Genomic DNA, 20,465 nt, shown 5'->3' with positions numbered 1-20,465 from the left:
TCAGAACTTCAGTCACACCCATATTTTTAAATATAAATAAAAAATGCATGCCAGTGGCAAAGAGCCAGATCTCCACCCACCCACACTACTCCCTACCCTGAGAAGCCACCTGCCTGGCTAAGGGTTGGGGCCTGCAGAGCCGGAGGGGGATGGGGTACCACATTAAGTCTCCGTGTTCAGAGTGGCTACAAGGGGGTCCTATACCGCAGTGACACTTGGAACACGCCCCCTAGAATAAAGCACCTCCACGGCCCTGAAGCCACTGTTGACTGAAGAGGCCAGAAGCTGACCCACCCTGTGTGGTGCACAGGACAGCTGCCAGAGGGCGTGCCCACAGCCTGAGCCCTAGAGCAGGGACTGTCCTCAGCAATCAAAAGACTCTCAGATGGGAAAACTACGACCAGAGGTGAAGGAGCCATTGGGAAAACTATGACCAGAGGTGAAGGAGCCAAACGACCACAAGCAATGTGTTTTTTGTAGATTTAAACGAACTTTGAACGAACAGGGTTTCTCTGTGTAGCCCTGGCTGTCCTGGAACTCAACTTACTACGCTGACCAGACTGGCCTTGAACCTGGAGATCCACCTGCCCCTCCTCTTAAATGAACTTGTTGAGGTTTTAATTTTTGTTGGTTTATTTTTGTTTGTTTTTTTGTCTTTGTTTTGTTTGTTTGTTTTCCAAGACAGGGTTTATCTGTGTAGCTTTGGCACCTATCCTGGAACTAGCTCTTGTAGACCAGGCTAGCCTTGAACTCACAGAGCTCCATCTGCCTCTGCCTCCCAGTACTAGGATTAAAGGTGTGTACCACCACTGGCTAAATGAACTCTTTAACACAGCAGTCTTCAACCAGAGGGTCATGACCCCGTTTGGAGTTGAATATCAGATATTCACATTACAATTTATAACAATAGCAAAATTACAGTTATGAAGTAGCACTGGAATAATTTGTTGGTTGGCGTCACCACAACATGAGGAACTGTATTAAAGGGTCTCAGAGTTAGGAAGGTTGAGAGTCACTATTTTTTTTTTTTTTTTTTTTTTTTTTTTTTTTTTTTTTTTTGGTTTTTCGAGACAGGGTTTCTCTGTGGCTTTGGAGCCTGTCCTGGAACTAGCTCTGTAGACCAGGCTGGTCTCGAACTCACAGAGATCCGCCTACCTCTGCCTCCCGAGTGCTGGGATTAAAGGCGTGCGCCACCATCGCCCGGCTGAGAGTCACTATTTTAACACAATCTTTAACTTAAAAATATAGGTTGTATGTGTGTGTGTGGGGGGGGGGGGGGGAGAATATGCTTCTGTGAATATGTAGAGGTCAGGAGACTGTGGAGCTGGTCCCTCCTTCCACCTTTACACAGTTCTGAAGATCAAACTCACCTGCCTGGATCGTGCAACAAGTGCCTTTGCCCCACTGGGCCATCTCCCTGGCCCTTTAACACAATCTTTAACAGTTATCAGTTAGGGTGTTATGACGACATGGAGACAGAAGGAAGGGGGACAGGAGGGAAGGAGAGAGAGACAAAGAAGGGGGGGGGAGACAGAAACAGGGGCAAAAGGAAAGGAGGGGACGGGGAAGGAAGACCTTGAGACTGGGAAGGGGTGAACGGGTAGAGGGGCTTTGTTCTGTGATTGTGGGGATCCGATTGGGAGTCTGAATTCCAGCCAACTGGAAACTCTACGGACGGCCCCCACAGACAGAACTACCAGCACACAGACGGATATGCACTCGCATAAATGTCTGGCCTGAGGAGGACACTATAGTGTGTAGCTCCTCAGGACCATGTACCCAGCCCCAGCGGGGATGCTGAAGACCCCCTTCAGCATGGGATACCCCCCCCCACACACACACACACAGTGGTGTGCCCAGGAGACCTCCCTTGAACAGGTCTTGTGCAAACTTCTTGCTTGGAGTCAATGCCTTCATAGCTCTTGCTCTGGCCCTTGTGGTCCCAGGCAAGACAGAGGGGCTTTGTCTGATGCTATGGGGAAAATGGATGGGGCGGAGAACGGCAGAGGGATGCATTCCCTAAAGTCCTTTAGGGTCACCGCTCAGGTCAGAGGCTCAATTTCTCCAGAAAAGCTTGATGACCAGAGTTCCACAGTGACATTAAAACGGGGGTGGCGGCGTGGAGACGACAGCCAAGCTCTTTAGACTTTTCGTGGGTCTGCTAGCTCTCCTATGCCCTTAGCAAGTTTTTTATTGACAGTCCAGTGGGTACCAGGGGCTGGTAAGACCAGAGGTAGTAGTCACAAAATTATGGACCCAAAGAAGATGCCACCCAATGCCTTTGAACTGGGTTTCTATACTGCAAAAGGCACTCTGCAGATGGGACACATTGAGGACCAGGTCAGCTGGATTACCGGGAGAAGAGACGAAGCCATCACGGGATCCCATGGGAGAAGTCAGAGCGTGGGATGCAAGGGCAGAGGAGGTGAAGGGCACCACAGGTGGTTCCAGATGCTGGAAGGCAAGCAGACTCCCCATGGGAGCCTCCAAGAGGAGGCAGACTGGCCGAACCTTCAGTTTAGAGCCTGGCTCCCTCTGCATCCTCAAGTGAGTCCATCTGCGATGACCTGCAGCCCTCTGGCACAAACAGCAAGTGATACAGAGACACCCACACTTCCCAAGAGGAGGGAAGCTAGGCCCCATCTCACCAACGGCAGAGACACCCAGTGCAGGGCCTCCTAAGGTCTCAGCACAGACTAGCCAGTCCCTTCCCTATTGCCTTACTCCCTCTTGCCTTGACCATCTGCAAGCTGATTGCTAGCCCTCAGTCCACTCTTGCCTTCTGGTTAGGACCCCCAAGGAAAGCGATGCTCGGGGGAAACTGCCTCTTAGCAGGAATGCCCCTGACCCAGATAGATGCTTGACAGGCATGTGAGTAAGAAGCAGGAGGTATCCCGGGGCATAGTGAGCTATTTTCTCCACAGTAACAGTAATGCTGCCCATGTCTGGTGCCAGACAGGAGGTCCTTATTTGGCTCTAGGCTCTTGTAGGTAAAGCCAAGTTCAGAGGTGGCCGTGTTGGATTGGGGATGCATTAGTCCAGTGGCTGATGTCCGCGGAAGAGAGAAGCACAAGGCACGGGAAGCAGGCACTGTGAAGAGTCAGACCCTGCAGGAATGCAGTTGTAGGCTAAGGCATGGAGAAGCTGAGAAGAGGCAGGAAGCACTGGCCCCTGCGACCTCTGGGTGCTGCAGCTCTCTGGGCACACCTCGACAGTGGCCTCAGAACCATCAAGGACTATGGCTCGACCGTCTTAATTCACCTGTGCTAATCCCTTATCCAAAATACCTGGAAGGTAAGTGTGGCAGCACAGGTCTGAAATCCCAGCACTCAGGAGACTGAGGCAGGAGGATCATGAGTTCAAGCGTCAACCCTTAGCCCCCAAAGGACTTTGATCCAAAAAAGGGAAGACAGCATGCCTGGGATCAGGTTTTAGATTTCAGACTATTATTTTTTTTTAATTTTGGAACATCTGCATATACTTAATGAGATCTCGTGGATGGGCACCAAGTCTAAACACAAAATTCGTTTATGGTTCATGTATACCTTTTACATGTAGCCTCCAGGTCATTTTATACAAATTTTTAAACACACCTGCATTCTGACTGCAACCCATCACGTGAGGTCAGATGTGGAATTTTCCACTTTGACATCGTGTTGGTGCATGCAAAGTTTTGGATTTTTGGAACATTCTGGACTTCAAACTTTGGGTTAGGGATGCTCAATCTAAGAGTTCTGTTAACAGCACCCACAAGAGGACATGCGGAGAGTCGGGGGATCATCCTGGTGGCCAGTCAGCTATGCCTGACACTTGCCATGATGTGTAGGGGATAATTATCAATTAAAGTAAGAATCATTACACTGGCTGTATTTAAAATCTCAACTAGAACAGTGAACCCTTTCAGACTTAAGGGAAGACATTACGTTTTCCTTCACCCTGGCTTTGGGGGTTAAAGTTCACATTAGCGTCCAGGCTGAATCTGCCCACACCTGGATCCCTAAGGACAAGTCTTAGTAAAAAACCAGGTCACCCGGAAGTGCAATAACACTCAGCTTCAGGACAGCACAGAAGAGAAAGGCGGCGTGTTGCAACCCACACTGTGGAAAGAGCCAGAGCAGCAGGTAGGTGTGCAACGACGAGAAGAAAACAAGAAAACATAACATCTCCCAAAGTCTGAAAGGGTTCGCGGCTCTAGCTGAGATTTTAATTACAGGCAGTGAAATGATTCTCGCTTTAACTGATAATTATCCCCCACATTAGGGACTAATGTCAGAGTGTTGGGATCTACTCCCCGTGCAGATGAGGTGTACCCTGTAGATTTCAGTCCACTGGGCGCCTTCCTCCCTGTGCTCAAGGAGGTGGCCCCCTGCAGGACCAGGACACAGCTCAGGAGCAATACACCACACAGCATGGAACTGTTTGATGGTGACACCTGGTATGTTAGTGTACTCCATGGTGACAGGGACACCAGCACTCTATCTTAAACAGCAGTGGAGCTGGATAATATCTATATTTATAACAAGGGCAGAGGAGGTCCAGCAACTACTTTAAGGTTGTTCCCACAAGCAGACAGGTGGCTGGGCTCTTGCGTCAAGTATTTCAGGCCCTGAACCTACATAAGACGTCCTCAGCTTCAGGAGGCCTTGGAGGGTCCCACAGTCTGAGCAGACTCTTAAAGCAAGTGTGAAGGTGCTAGGGGAGCTGTTACAAAGTTCAAAGTGAGTGCCATTGAGGGTTCCCCAAGTTCTACACCCATCGCTACTATGGGGGGCAGAGGAGAGCTCATGGCCCAGGGCTGCGGCTTTGTGCTCGGCAGCTGTGCAAGCACCATTTGCTTGGATTTGCTGAAACACGCTGACTGAGGACAAGCAGCGAGAGGTGGGGGTGGGGGCATCCTAAGAACGGGGATCAAATAAGGGGTCAAGAATGAACTTGACCCTAACAAAGAAGTTTCACCCATGAATACCTCTGGGAAGGACACCCAAGGCTAGCTTTAGTTGGGATAGCAACCATCCCGCCCCTCGCAGACCTGGACTCAGCTGAACTATCCCTCCTGCTAACATCAAAGCTGTCATTCCGGAATGTTCCCCAGGGGAGATGTTGATCTGTGATGATTAGGTAGCTATTCCCAGTTCTCCCTAAAGAAAGGAGAGAAGGAGAAGGAGAGGGAGAGATGAGAAGGGGAGACATCCTAGAAATACCCAGGAGCCTGCAGTAGTGGGTCCCAACTCAATTTGGAGCTTGATCATAGGCCTGAAACCCAAAGGTAGGAAGGACCTTAATGACCGGGAAGGGACATGGAACAGACAGGATCCTGTCTCTTCCCACTAAGGACTAAAAGCAGCAAAGGTGTTGCTCTGACCACAGCATATGGCAAATGGCAGGTGCAAGGGCATGTCTCCAGCCTTGTGGAGGAGAGGTTGCTCTACCTCCAGGGTCCCATCCGCATGTATCCCCATAGATCTCACACAGCAGAGGGAGGTTACTAAGCAGATGCACAGGGGATAGGAAGGGAAATTTAGGAAACCTGGGGGGGGGATGGATAGGGGGCTTCCACTTGAGATTCAAGGGGCTGTGTTGAGAGAGGCCAGCAGATACCAGAAGGCCAGCAAAACCTGGGTGTGGAGAGCAAGGAAGGGGCCTTTGGAGTTCTAGGGCCACAGCCCTCAGGGCGGGAAGGAAACAGCTTTCTACCAAAGAATATGAAGTGCTCGCTAGGAATGAGCTCCAAGTCATTGCTGGCTGGGGACAGACATGAGGATGAGGGAGTCTACCTTATGGGACAGTGGAGCAGCAAATAAAGAGGACACGTGTGAAGTTTAAGGAAGAAACCAAAAGGTTTCTAATGAGAAAGTGCAAGAAAACCTTCTAGAACTTTCCTAGGACAGGGGACAGCGGATTCAGGGGACATATAAAGGGTAGATGTAGATGGACAGGAAGACGGCAGGTGAGGAAGCTGGGAGATGGGGGTCAACATGGGAGTTCATGGCCACGTACACAAAAGTATTTAGAAAAAAAACAAAACACAGTGTCCCTCAAATGAAGACTGAGAGGCCAAGCATGGAAGGAAATAAGCTTGTAATTGTTTACAGGCTTGAGAAATTATTTTTTATTTATTTATGGCGTGGGGCAGGTGTGGAGGTCAGAGGAAAACTTGTAGGAGTTGGTTCATCCCTTCTACAAGAGATCAAATTCCGGTCCTTAGACTTGGCTGCAGCAAGTGCCTTTACCCACTGGGCCATCTTACCAGTTGGGACTGAGAAATTAAGGGGCTACCTAATATGCATCCAGAGCCCAGGTCTGAAATCTTCTTGTCTCATTCCTTTCCAACTATGAGATAGTTGCTGAACCCAACCCTGGTGGCAATGCAGAACTGTAGCTTCAGGGACACACCATAAGGGGCCAGCAGCTCCCTTCCCCTTACAAACACCACGGGATCCAGGTGCCCTGAGCCGGGCACACCTCTAAAGCCAGGATGGTTTCAGAAATTCAGGAGAGCTATCTGGAATACGCTCCCTGGCGAATTCAGAGAGCTTTCCCTGAAATTAATTGATGCCTTCCTTCTGCCAGCTCATGCTCCTGAGCCTCCTGTCCCACGACACAGGAAGTCAAGGGCTCCCAGCACTCTTGGGCCAATTCCAACCTCACCGTGCGGAGGCCTAGAGCTCCAGCTCAGCTTACCGGGGAGCAAGAAATTAAAGCTGCATGACGACAGCATTGCTTTCATCGTGAAGAAATGAGCACAATTACCTCCATGCAGAAAAGAGAGTGCTTCAAAGGCAACACGGAGGAGAGGGAAGGAAGGGAATCGAGGAGACGTAATCACTCTTAATTAGTTTTATCTCAGGGGAAATAGCATGATGTTTTCCAGTACCCAAAGAGAATCAAATTAACCTCACGTCAATCACCACATCTCACTGAGATGATGGATGTGGCCACCGTCCCTTTACCATCCTTCTAGAAATGACTTTGCTGATGAAGAGGAAACCTGAGAGCTTCGGAAGTCAGTTGGCTGCACCCAACGGCTCAACCATCATTGCCGGGGATCTGAAGGTCCACAGAGCCACCGCGGCCTTACTTACCTGCCCCAGCACGGTCATATCATCCCCTGAGGACCTCTAACAGGTCAACTAATGGTAGCCCCTGGGATGAAGCCTGAAAGCTGTCACATGTCACCCTGCAGATGACGAAAGGTGGGAAGGGAAAGTCCTAAATATCAGTGAAAGAGAACGCACCAAGTGACTGAGTGTTCGTCCACAGAGATCGGGTAGAGTCCGACTGAACACTGCTCTGGCAGACAGCAAGCACTCTGCGAATATCGGCAGCAGGTGCTCGGTGCAGTAAATGTCTGTGGCAAGAATGGGCATGATGAAGAAGGGCGTTGTTTACTCCCTGGAGGGCACCAATCTTCCCTACAACGGTGGCCTCAGCGTCTCTGTCTGAGAGTTTACAAATCATTCCACACAGGGCCAGATGACAGGGAGGGACTGGGGAATGAGCCGCCTCGCCCTCAAGCTTCTCTATCAGGCAGCTAGCTGGGTCTCATAAGACCTCCAAAGAGATAGATGCCCACTGAAGCCTGGGGTCGGGGGTAGGAAGGGTATGACCACCCTGTGTCTTGTTGGTAGTACAGAAAAATTAGCTTGGCTAAATTCAGAGCAAGGAGGAGAGGCAGAGGAGGAGAGACCCCCCCCCCCACCAAACATGCATTTTCCCCAGCACTTTGGGTGCACACCGACAATTAGAGAATCTCTTAGGCCTCTGCCTTCCTTCCTGCTCACCACCAGGCACCTGAGAGGCAAGAAGCTGGGATCAGCACATGCCAGACAGCAGGAAGAACTGCCCACATCCTGTTGGCAGTCAGCCACAGACAGGGAGGGGAACAGAACAGGGGTGGGCAGCCAAATGTCCTTCTCCCTCCTCCACGTTCCCAGACAATAACCAACTTGAGATGCCGATGGGCCAATCGGGCAGCTCAACTCATGCGCTGTGAAGTTCTCCAAGTGACGTCCCTTCCTCTTTTGATGCAGAAGACCACAGATACCCACTTCTATTCTCGCTACCTAGATCTCCCTCTCTCCCTGCTCCACATGCACCCCTAAAACCTCCAGTGCAATTAATGCTGTGCTATATGCAGATAAGATTCCCATACTAGAGGACCCTCGGGTGTCCATACTAAAGTCCTTAATTACAGACAGAAGAATCTCCAAGTCACTTCCAGTGCAAATCAAGTTCCACCTAATCCCCAGAGAGCCTTCCAGAAAGATGATCTGTTCACCATCGAACCTATGGGAACTGGCTTTCCAAATGGAATGTAACTGTACATTACAGGAGACCAAGGACCAGAACAAGATCTGTGGATGCGCAATGCCATTGTAAACCGCTCTCCACAGCTGCCTCCTTATCGTTAAAGCAACCGTTGACTGCATTTGGAGAGGCTGGTCTTCAAGACTGGTCAGGACATGCTGAGCTAAGAGCATCTTGAGAGGCAGAGGAAGGTGAACCAGTCTTTGCGGCAATGAGGCATGACTAAAACTGCTAACTTCTTTCAGGACCCAGGCGGTTAAAGGTTCACGATTTCTACCCTGGCAGCACAGTTTTGCACTAACCAGTTAAACTGGAAATCTAGAACCAAGGGGCTTTAACTTTAAAGCCACTCACAGCTAGCTGAGGTTGATGGATTGCCATGATTTCAAAGCGAAGCTCGGCGTGGGGGCCAGACCATGTCTCAAAACAGAACCCACTTAGATGTAAACATGGTATCTGATGCATTTGGGTGTCAACAGCAGGTCTCACCTAGAGCCTCCCTCCTAAAGTCCTCATGAAGAGGGTGACACAAGCCCCCCAGAGAAGACGAATGAGGCCTGGGAGGATGGCAGCCAGCAGCTTCCCTTGCTAGCTAAGGAAACTGCCACCTAAGGCCACCTTAAAATGCGCAGAGCTGACACTTGTGCCCAGGGACCTGTCTTCTAACATCATGCCTCTTGGAACTCACAGGAAACCCTCACACTTCACATGTGCACTGTGAACCTCTGTGCAAAGTACAGGTCAGCCCCTGCCAGTCCATCCCCACGCTCCCGACACTCACCAGTAAAGTCCTCAAAGCACTCGCAAGTGTAGCCACCCTCTCGGCTCCGGCACCGGCCGTTGGCTCCACATGGGCTGGAGTAGCAAAGGTCAATTTCAGTCTCACAGTAGTCCCCGGTGAAGCCTGGGGGGCAGCGGCAGCGCAGGCCAGTGATGGGATGGATGGGTCGGAAGAGCACCGTGGTAGAGCTGATGAAGGGTGCCGAGCTGTCGAACCTGAGCACGGACACACACTTCATGTAGTTCTCACAGGGCTCCCGCAGGCAGATGTTGTCATCAAAGGGCAGCACGCGCTGGGCAGAGATGGTGGTCAACAGTGTCCGATTTAGGTATATCTGCTCCTGCAGGTCTTCGGATGGGAAGAAGCGGCCACGAGCGCCACCAGGAAGCAGCGCTGAGAAGGTCACGTTCAGGATGTTGGAGCTGACGTCTGTGTCATTCTGGATGTTGAAGACGAAGATGTCATCCTTGGTGGTGGACAGTACTGTGGCCACGCCTTCTACAAAGAGGGATAGCAGCGGGGACAGGAACTTCTCCTGTGACATGTTCTCTAGGCGGACGGTGATGCTGTTGGTCAGCATGTCATCTGTGATGATGGTTACCCGCAAAGTGCAGAGAGCCGTGACACTGTGGATGCCATCTGTGGGACACAAGGAGACCTGGGGTCATTAGGATGCCCAAGACAGCAAAGGAGCCTACAAACCCATGCCAAGAACAGCCTTAGATACACTCAGCAAGGGAGAAGCCAGGCTGGGTACCCCCATTCTCACTCCCCACCTTGACCTCGATACTACTGCCCACACACACCATCACAAATCATTACAGCTCCCAGTGTGCCCTTTTCTTATCGAAACACTCAGTGGTCCAAAACCACAGAACAGGGTACTCCGGGGACCAGGACGATTCAGCCCCTTAACACCCAGGACTCCCCAGTTCACACATTTACTCCAGCCATGTGAGATCTGGGATCCCGACTGTACCCACTCAACCCCATCCCAAAATGGACAGCTCACCCTGCCCTAACCTCCTCTCTACCTACAACAATTCTTCCCATTATTCCAACCATCTTAGCTCAAACCCACCAGCAGGTCAACACTGGCGCCACCAGGGAACAGCTCTACTCAATGTGCCCTGTCATGGCTTAATTTATCTTTGCCTTATCTATTTGTATCTTTACATGGCCAGCACGCAGGAATGCTGGATAAACACTGCCTTACGAGGGTACTAAGAGCTTCATCTGTAACCATTTCATAACTGCCAATGCAATAGGACCACCTTTCCCCATCCCCACTGATGGACTGCTTCCCTTTGAACTCATCAGCACAGAAAGACCAATGCAACTATGGTCCAAGAAGCCAAATTCAATTCCACACTGGAAGCAGAACTTTGCAGCATTGTCTACAAGGTGTTGGTTTTTATGGGTGTTGACAGAGGTTTCTGTCCCACCTGGTCCCCGCAGCCATTCAGTCCCAAAGAAACACACAGAGATCTACATTAATCATAAACTAGTTGGCCTATTATCTCAGGCTTCTTTTTTTTAAAACATTTTTCTTTTTTTATTTAAAATTTATTACAGTGTTCCATCTACATGCCAAAAGTGGGCACCAGATAGATCTCATTACAGATGGTTGTGAGCCACCACATGTTGCTGGGAACTGAACTCAGGGCCTCTGGAAGAGCAGTCAGTGCTCTTAACCTCTGAGCCATCTCTCCAGCCCCTAGCTAGGCTTCTTATTAACTCTTATAACTTATGTTAGCCCATTATCCTTGTCTATGTTAGCTATGTGGTTTGGTACTTTTATCAGTGAGGTATTCTCATCTTGCTTCCTCTGTGTCTGTGTTACTACTGCAAAAGGAATCTTTCCTTTTCCCAGAATTCTCCTGTTCTCATTGCCCCACCTATATTTCTTCCTGCCTGGCTACTGGCCAATCAGCATTTTATTAAAATACAGGTAACAAATCTGTACAAGGTAGAAGACCATTGTCCTACACGTGGGTAGGACAGGAGCAAGAGAGAAGAGGTCACAGAGATTTGAGCCACGGCTCCAGAAAGTGTCTGAGGCCAGGGAACATGTGGCAGAGCTGGAATCCCTACAAGGAGGCTCTAGGATACCACACAGGAAACTGAGTTTAGTGTAACTCTAATGGGAGGTTAGAGTCAAGGGGTTACCTGAGTCTCAAAAGAGACTCTGTACTTTCACTTTCATACCATGTTGGAGCTGTCCAAGACTATGGGGACTTTTGAAGTTGGGTTGAATGCATTTTTGCCTGTGGGGGACAGGAGTCAAAGGTTCTGGGTTTAAAGTGATGTTTTGGGTGTCAGATTGATGGGGGTGAACTTGTGGTTCTTATATTGTCAACTTGACACTACCTAAAATCATGGGAGTCAGTGATGGTATGTGTAAGAAGGATTACCTAGATTAAAAATTAACTCAGGAGGGAAGGTTCACCCTAAAACCAGGAGGCACAAGAGGGGGGGCGGAAGCCAAACACCAGCTTTCATCTCTCCTTGCTGACTGCAGATGCTACGTGACCAGTCACCTCCTGTTTACTGGCCAATGCTGGCGCCTCCTGTCAATCATGCCTTCCCCACTCTGATGGACTGAGAGTCCCTCAAACTGGGAGCCACAATAATCTCCTCCTTCCTCAGGAAACAGAAGGTCACACAATGACAGACACTGAATCTCTTCCAGTGCTGGAAACACACCATGAGGCTAGGGACCTAGAATTCCGAAACCAAATGAAAAGACGACTTCAGTTGTGAACCTAAACACATAAACCTCTAGCCAAGAATCAGGAGACAGGTATGCAAGGGACAGGCCCCTGGGATGCCCAGGACACCCAGGGAAACTGGTGGCTCCTAGACACAGGACATCAGTGAAGGGCTCTACCCAAGTGGTTTCTCCTTGCCTCCTAGGTGTACCTCAAACCTGAGAAACACTTGCGAAGTGGACTATTTCCCTGGCCTATCTTAGACTCTTGGCTGTCTGGAGCACAAGGATCCTCACCCACCCTACCACATGTGTTTCTCAGGTTTGAGGTACACCTAGGAGTCTGAAGACAGAGGTTTGAGACTGAAAGACACTAGCGCTGAAGCTGACATCTTGGATTTGATCCCCAGGGACCCACGCAGCATACCAGAGGCGCTGACTCCTCATGGTGACCTGACCGCCACCTGCAAGCTGTATAAGCCCGGATACTCACACATTCCCATTCACAGTCTCTCTCAAAATTTTTTTTAATTAGAGGAAGGATGTAATGGGGCTAGACAGATGTCTCAGGGTTTAAAAGCAGTGGCTGCTCTTGCAGAGGACCTGGATTCTGTTCCCAGCACCAACACAGCAGCTCACAACCATCTATAATGCCACACTTCTAGGGGAATCTACACCTCTGTCTGGCCCTGTGAGCACCAGGCACACATGTGGTACACATATCTACATGCAGGCAAGACACCCATACACAGAAAATAAAATTTTAATAGAATGTGAGCATTCCTAATGACACTAAGATGTATGATTTAAGTGTATTTAACAAAATTTAAAAAATTTTTAAAGGCTGATTATAACCCAGGGGTATCACTAGGCTACGTGTAGGGTTCACCCATCTCCAGATCTGCCTGCCTCAGTTTCTCTCCACCATCATCCCCACACCTGTCACGGTGAATGTCTTAAAATGCAGCTACATCACCCCACTTCTCTGCGGCTGCTAATGACACCTGGAATAAAATCCATACCCCAAACCCCACCTACGGTACGTCACACTCTGTGCCCACGGCCCTCCCTCATCACCATAGTGACACCTCCTGTCATCTTGCCGTCATTCAATCCGCCTCAGGGACTTGGTGTATGTCCTGATTTTTTTACCTGGACTGCTGTGTTCCTCATCATCCACTGGCTTCTCCCTCCCCACCCAGGTCTCAGCTACCTGCACCTCACTGAGTACCCTCCGACCACACCTGTCCCTCACTGGGGTGCTTCCTTGCTAAGCATCTTCTTGGGGTCTCCACGCTGAACACCCCTCCGAATCCTCACGTCCCCGCTTTTGCTCCTTGTTCGGGAGTGGCCACATTCTCACTTATTTCCACTGTCTGCCTCTGAGAGTTCTTAGAACAAGACCTTTCAGGTTGCATTCTGCAAGTACTGTGTGCACTGATACTTCTAGAACATTCCCCGAAACGCCTGGATAAACCAGTATGGACGAAGGGGGACGGCAGAGAATGGGAGCCTGCTGGTTCCTCCACTCCAGCACTAACACAGGCACGAACAATACCCAGAGATGGTGTTGTTCCACCCAGCCATGTTTTCGTAGCTGTTTGGTTTGGTTTTGTCACAGTCGTTTGAGTAGGACAGTGCTTGCTTCCTGGTGGCAGGCTGTTACAAAACATGCTTTACCCACACAGTGGTTTGTTTGTCCTGGCCTAGGCTGTTAAAGGTCCTGTGATTTTAAGCTACGAGCCGGGACCTCCTTTCTCCTAGTGCATTGTGTTATTCGGAACCAGGGTGGAGTGGGGACTCCCAAGTCTCAGCCCTTACAGGAGCAGTCCAGAAAGGCACAGCACCAAGAAACACAGCAGAACAAGGAACCACAGCCTAGGGGATACCTATCTTGACAAAGCAAACACACACCTGGAGAAACACCTTTTGGTACTGATGGGCTAGAAGCATGACCCGTGCGCCTTACAGCCAGCCCTGATATTAACTTCCTCCAAGGCTGGGCCCAGAGGTGTGGCTTAAGTGGTCTGGGTTGGGTTTGTGGGTCAAGCCTGCAACTGACCTTGCCTTCGGGACACAAACCCACAGGCCTATCACCAAGGTTTCACTGCGATGAAGGACGAGCCAACCACACAGTGAAAACAAGCCGGGTTTTCCCAGCAGGGGCTCTCAACAGGGCAGATCTAGATAACAGGGTATTAGAAGGGAGAAAACCACCACTTTTCACAAGATAAAACAAGATCCCATTTGCTCCTGAGCACGGAGAACTCACCCTGGGTATTCTCTGCCACGTAGATACTGGTTCTGTCTATGCCACTGACTTTAAATAAACTATTCTAGTGCAGCGTTAGGTTTGCTTAAAATGTCTGAAGAGAGAGGCTGTGAACACCACACACCCGCCCTCCCCATTAACAACATCACGCATTAGTGTGGGACAGCTCTTGTCATTTGTGGGCCAATATCAATGTCTACTAACCACAGCATACACTGCCCGCAAGTTTGCTTTGCATTTTTACCCACTGTTTTCCTGTCCAGGTCCCCACCCAGAATCCCAGATGACATTCAGGCACAGAGCCTCTGGGCTGTGGCAGTTCTCAGGCTCTCTGTGCCCCAGGCCCCAATGGTTTAGAGTGACTGACACTGCTCAAGCCTTTGAATGCACAGATGCGGAGTGCTAACTTTCTCCTCCGTACCTTCTCTTGTTTGCTTTTCTCTGCGGCCAGTTTGGGTGTGCAGGGTCAAGATGATCGACTTTTGGAAAGTTCTGGGTTTATGCAGCTCCCCAGACGAGAGCTGAGGACTTTCCTCCACCCACATCTGTGAGAGTGGTGCAGGGGTCAACCACAGCTGCCACTGGCTTTGCAGCAACTTCAAGCAGCCTGATGCTACAGCACCCCCAAGCAGCCCAATCCAGCTTCTCAGATGTCATTATGCTGCCTCTGACAACAGGAAGAAGGCAGGACACTAGGCTGTGGTGTGTCACCCAGCAGGGGCTCTCAATACTTGCAAGCACTTTCTAGGTCTCCACAATTAGGGGAAGAGCCTGATGCCTGATCCTCTAATAGGGGGAGGGGCAGTGGCAAGAGGATGGAGGGCATCCATAACTATGTCCCGATGGCAGACCTATCTCTTTGGGATCTAAAGACCCCCCAGTGTGGGATGGGAGCAGGAGTCGGAGCTACCGCTTTGGAACCCAGTGCAGGTGACTCCACTGAGTCACCTGCTGAGAAGCAGAGAGTATAGCCATCACTGCCACCACCAGGAGGGATGGAACTTGCTTCACAGAAAGGGACATGCAAAGAAGAAAAGGTGACAGGCAAGCCTGGCAAGTAAGAGGGAGGAAGACGTCCCTGCCCTCAAAGTGCCATGACACAACTGTGACCAAGCAACTTACAACAGTATGATTACCCTCGTCGATCTAAAACCAAATTCCAGAATCCACAAGTGGGCAGAGCCAGTTCCTGTGGGTCCCTGCAATCCCGGGACTTGGGAGACTGAGGCAGTGGGATATCATGAGCTTGAAACCAGCAGAGGTTACAAAGTACCATCTGGGGACACAGAGTGGGACCTTGTTCAGGGACACCAGTCACTGGACAAGGGCTCTCTGCATCCCATATAAGGCAGATTGTTTTCAGCTAACGCCCCAATCTGAGACTCTAGATGGACATGAATTAGGGAGTATTATTTAGCATAGAACGCATAAAAACCTGGGGTCACCCCCCACCGCCGGTGGCAGGTGGGAGAGATGGCCCTGAGGTCACAAGAGCAGAAGAGAGAAAGCGCTGTCCCTGCCCCTCACAGCTGCAGCACTGCGGACAGTGGTCCCTGCACCTCGCCTAGGCAACACAGTATAGCTAGTCAAGATGGCCCAACTGTGGGAGAGCCAACCCTGAGGGCGTGAAAGCAGGAGAACTGACCCCACTCTTGCTCATCGCTGCAAGGAGTTAACTAGCTGGAGCAATGCTGGGAAGCTCGCTCTGGTGGTGAGGACCCTAGAGAGCTGGCAGACTGACGAACCCTGTAACTACCAAGGCCCAGAACCAGGGTTATGAGTTGCCCCACACCAACATCCACCCAAATTATGATCTGTAGGAGCATATGAAGGGAGTGGTCCTTCAAACTCAAAGCTGAAGGATCTCCATGACACAGGATATCCAAGAGGAGTCCCAGTGCAGGCCCAACATCAATAGTGTAGCAGAAACCAACAGCCTTGAACCAGACCAATGACAAGATCTTTGCTTTTTGTTTTGTTTATTTATCTATTTATTTATTTATTTTTGTTTTTCGAGACAGGGTTTTTCTGTGTTGCTTTGTTGACTGCCCTGAAACTAGCTCTTGTAGACCAGGCTGGCCTCAAACTCATAGAGAGCCTACTGCCTCTGCCTCCTGAGTGCTGGGATTAAAGGTGTGCGCCACCACTGCCCTGTTGTGAGGAGCGGCGGGCTTTGTTCCCACCGGGCTCCTGCATGGCTAGCTTTATACCCGAAATAATAACACACAAATTGTATTCTTTTAAACACTGTCTGGCCCATTAGTTCTAGCCTCTTATTGGCTAATTCTTACAACTTGATTAACCCATTTCTAATAATCTGTGTAGCAACACGAGGTGGTGGCTTACTGGGAAAGATCTTAGACTACATCCAATCTCAGAGAGGAGAGCTATGGCGTCTGACTGAATCTGCTTTCTCCCAGCATTCTGTTCTGTCTATTCCGCCTATCTAAGCTGCTGTCCTATCAAAGGGCCAAGGCAGTTTCTTTATTAACCAATGAAAGTAACACATAGACAGAAGACCCTCCTACATCATTACCCGGCTGACAAGATCTTTGAAATGAAGACTTGCAAGTAAAAATAGATGTGTTTGGGTGGAAGCTCCACCCTAAGACCCCTCCCCACCTCTTTCTCCAAAACCTGCTGCATCTCAGAAAGTCCGCCAAATGATGACTCTTCCCCAAGAGGTGCTCAAGACCACTCCCCGACAGGGTACTTATATTGCCTTCCAGAAAACAGATATGTGGTTTTCCAGTCTTCCTTTCCCATTTCTTCTCTGAGGGGCTGAAACATCATCTGGAGCGTCGTATCTATTAAACCGGGCTTTTTCTGATCAGTTTGATTTGGCCTGATTTGGGCTGCTGTGTTGGCAAAGAGGCTTATCAGGGCACAGAAAGATTTCAATACAGACAAAAGGGATTACTGCATGACTCTCTGTGTCACACTTCAGCTTCCATGGCGAGATTTTTCCTTTTCCACCTGCCTTCTATTTTCTATTTTTCTCTTAAATTTTATTTTATTTCGGGAGGGGTTGCAAGGGCAGAGGACAGATACGAAGGGATGGGTAAATGAATGGGATCGAGATGCATGATGTGAAAGACACGAAGAATAAATAAAAAGCTTAAAAGAAAAAAAAAGACGACCACAGGGCAACAGGGCAAGACCACAGAGGCAGGAGATGGACGTCCCCTGGATGCTGCTGACCTTGTGGGATTTTGATGCTTATGCAAGGCAGAAGGAAGTAACCATAGGGACAGGTCCTCACCAGTGTGGACAGGAGCACAAGGGGCGCCTACAGGTGAGGCAGAGCAGCACAGACAGCAGGGTATGCCCAGCTGGGCCACACCTATTGCTAGACTTAAAGGCTCTGCCAACAGTAGGTAGGGTGCATGGAAGAGCAGGCACAGCGAAGACTAGGAGTAGAAAAGGTCAGATGCTGACCTGTTAGACAACAAAGCCTTGGGAACAAACAGCTTGAGAGGAAGCCAGTGCCATCTACCCACTGGATGTGGAGCCCGTCCCTTTTCTAACTCTTATCTGTGATGGCCTTGGCATTCGGGGAGATACACCGCAGCCAGCCACAGATTATAGCCAGACCCTGTGCTCCTGTCCCCAGTTCCTATTATTCTCCAGGACTCCACAGGCACAAGGCCCCTGTGAACTGTGGCTCTCAGTGCCTCTCCCAGGAGTCAAGAGGGGAGGGCTTTTGAGTCCAGATTGAGACTAGACAGCAGGTGCTATCTGGCTCCTGCCCTGAGGACATCTTTTTTATTTTAATTTCCTTTCCCCCTTCTCCCTGGAAAACAAAAGCTGGATGTCATGGGACAAGGTGGCAGGAGGTTTCGGGGTGTAGTCAATACTTAGGAAGTGGACAGGTGGCGGTGAGAATATTGCTTCTGCTCTCCATTTGTGGGGAGCAACAGTGCCCCACCTCCCCAGCCTCAGGATGGAGACACAGGCTAACAGGAATGGTTCCGCACACTGGTGCTGTGACAAAGCAGGCCACCCATGCTGGCTCGGGAAGGACCTATGTTCACCTTGCAGCCAGTGCACAGGGAGGGTGCCACAGGGGTCTGCTGCTGCAGGACTCTGTCGCCAGGGATGCAAAGGCCAGAGCCAATGGCCCTTTCTCCCATCCCCTGCTGGGTCCTGTTTCCACTGGTCTCTCCTGACCCACCCGTATTCACTCACACTTAGGATCTCTTCCTATTTGGAACCCACATCCTATTTTTCCATGGCTGTCCCCTGGAGCTGGAGGCGGGGTCTTCACACATACTTTCTTCTACTGGTCCACTGAGTCTGCGCCAAAACCCAGACAGCCAAAGCGATTTTACCCTTACCCCTGCCCCCGCCCCCTGCTAGTGCCTGCTGCCTGCCTGCCCGCCTTCACACACACTTACACCTGTTCTGGGTCCCACACTTCTTCAGGCAAGCCTGTATCCCAGCCTTAGGAAGCTGGCCATGATAAGCACTACCACTCTCAACACTCTTTTTAACTTAAAATGTTTCCAGGTTCCACCCCCGCCCTATTCCTGGGTCCTTGGCGACCTGTGCCCCTGAGAGGAGACTGCCAGGCCTCGGCACATAGTCTCCCTCAGGTCACCTGGCATCTCCCTGCTGTCGGTGCCTTCCAGCACTTGCCGGGCTTGTCCAAGACTCCAGGGCCCACCAGCACGGTGGCCTGCCCCTTCTTCCTAACTCCCACCTCCAGAATTATCCTCTGAGGCATTTGTCTTATTTAGAGGGGAGAATACACAATCTGGGTCACAGGGGAAGGCAGCCCCAAGGTTGCTCCTGCTGCTGGCTTTATAAACGATGCTACTTAGTGTTCGAAAGGACAATGACTTGTAGGGGAAGACCGTAACAATAACTTGCTATGGAGCAGAGGCAACTCCTGAACATCCAGCATGGCCTTGTTCTAGACCTCCACACCCTCCGCAGATGTGGCAGGGACAGGAGTTCCTGTAGGCTGCTCCATTCCTGAGAATTCAGGGATAGGGATGAGTTGATCCACCCAAAGACATGAGAATCCTAGGCACAGTCCCCCACAGCACTGGGTACGGAGTTCAAGAGATAAAACTGCCACCTGCCCACCCACGGTGTATCTCCTGCATCCTCAGTCTTCCACCATGAGCGTCTGCCTCCTACTGCAGCCTGGACAGGCGGAGCCCCACGTTCTGGAAGGGCTGAGTACATGGCATGCCCCAGCCAGCTAGTATGGGCCTCACACATCTGAACCTCTCTATTGGGAACACGTAGGCAGCAAAAATATCAAACCATTAGCACATTGTGGGGCAATCATCTGAACGTTGGTGCCAGAGAAGTTAACTGGATGTGCAGACAATTTGGTCCCAGGTTGGGGACAGCTCAGGCTCAGGCGCTGACAAGCCGTCACCCATCCTGACCTCTGGTTTGCTCCACAGAGAACCAGGTCAGCTGCTGTAGGTCTAAGCCTTAGAACATCTGCTAAGGGGTTAAGCGGGGCTGGGAGCAGTCAGGTAGAGAAAGCAGACTCCAGCCCAGTTGCTTTGCAGCCTTCTCTGCTGCCACCACGGCCACGAACAAGCCCACAGCCAACATGTGAAGAGACTGTCTGCCGAGACCATCTAGAACCCCAGCCAGTATTGGGGCAGCAAGGTTCCCCCAGCGGGTGTGGCCTGTGAGCCCCCACCAGCAGATCCTTCCTCCCACACTGAGCAAGAACACTGTGGTGAGCGCCTGAAACTTCAGAGCTCCAAATCTGCTCGTCCAAACATAACACCCACTTCTCTCCATGCTCATTCCGTCTCCAAGATACTGTTACTTAGCACCTCAAAACCTTCTTCTAAAGGGAAGGTGCCAGACACAAAAGGTCACATGAAATACCCAAACGGGAAATGCCACAGAGGCAAGAGCAAGAGGGGGGAGGCAGAGTGACTAAGCCCACGGGTCTCTGATGAGAGAAACGTTTAGGGTCTGGAAAGAAGAGGACACTAGAGAATCACATGCTGTTGTGATTCTCGAAATGATTTGTTTTATCTCATGTGAATTTATGCAATTTGGGTTTTTTAAGTTTTAAAAATTTGTACAGATTTTTTGGAGGTTATTTTTATTTTATGTATATTGGTGTTTTGCCTGCATGTATATTTGTGTATCACTCAATGGAGGTCAGAAAATAGCACTGGATCCCCTGAAACTGGAGTTACAGATTGCTGTGAGTCACTGTGTGGGAGCTGGGAACTGAACCCAAGTTCTGCGCAAGAGCAGCCAGTGCCCTTGACCACTGAGCCATCTCTCCAGGTCCTGTCTGCTTTTGAGGCAGGATCTCATGCAGCCCAACATGGCTTTGAACTTGTATGTAGCTAAGGATGACACTGAGCTTCAGAGTCTCCTGTCTCTAACTCACAAGTACTAGATTA

The 20,465-nt window shown here is 50.3% G+C and overlaps 1 protein-coding gene across 2 annotated transcripts in view; it reads right to left on the bottom strand.

Annotated features, from left to right (window-relative positions):
• The window catches only part of Celsr1 (cadherin EGF LAG seven-pass G-type receptor 1), a 134,530-nt gene that overhangs the window by 65,263 nt on the left and 48,802 nt on the right, over positions 1–20,465 (bottom strand). For both annotated transcript variants that reach the window (XM_041672251.1, XM_041672252.1), the window contains exon 2: positions 9,089–9,727. In XM_041672251.1, the coding sequence (XP_041528185.1) occupies positions 9,089–9,727 (639 nt within the window). The remainder of the gene's footprint in view (positions 1–9,088; positions 9,728–20,465) is intronic.

The sequence above is a fragment of the Microtus oregoni genome, unplaced genomic scaffold (genome assembly GCF_018167655.1).
Source record: "Microtus oregoni isolate MIOR12 unplaced genomic scaffold, Mior012 000022F_ref0000154, whole genome shotgun sequence".
In the NCBI taxonomy this organism is placed as follows: domain Eukaryota; kingdom Metazoa; phylum Chordata; class Mammalia; order Rodentia; family Cricetidae; genus Microtus; species Microtus oregoni.
The sequence above is the reverse complement of the archived record's forward strand: the minus strand, read 5'-3'. Positions and strand labels throughout refer to the sequence as shown.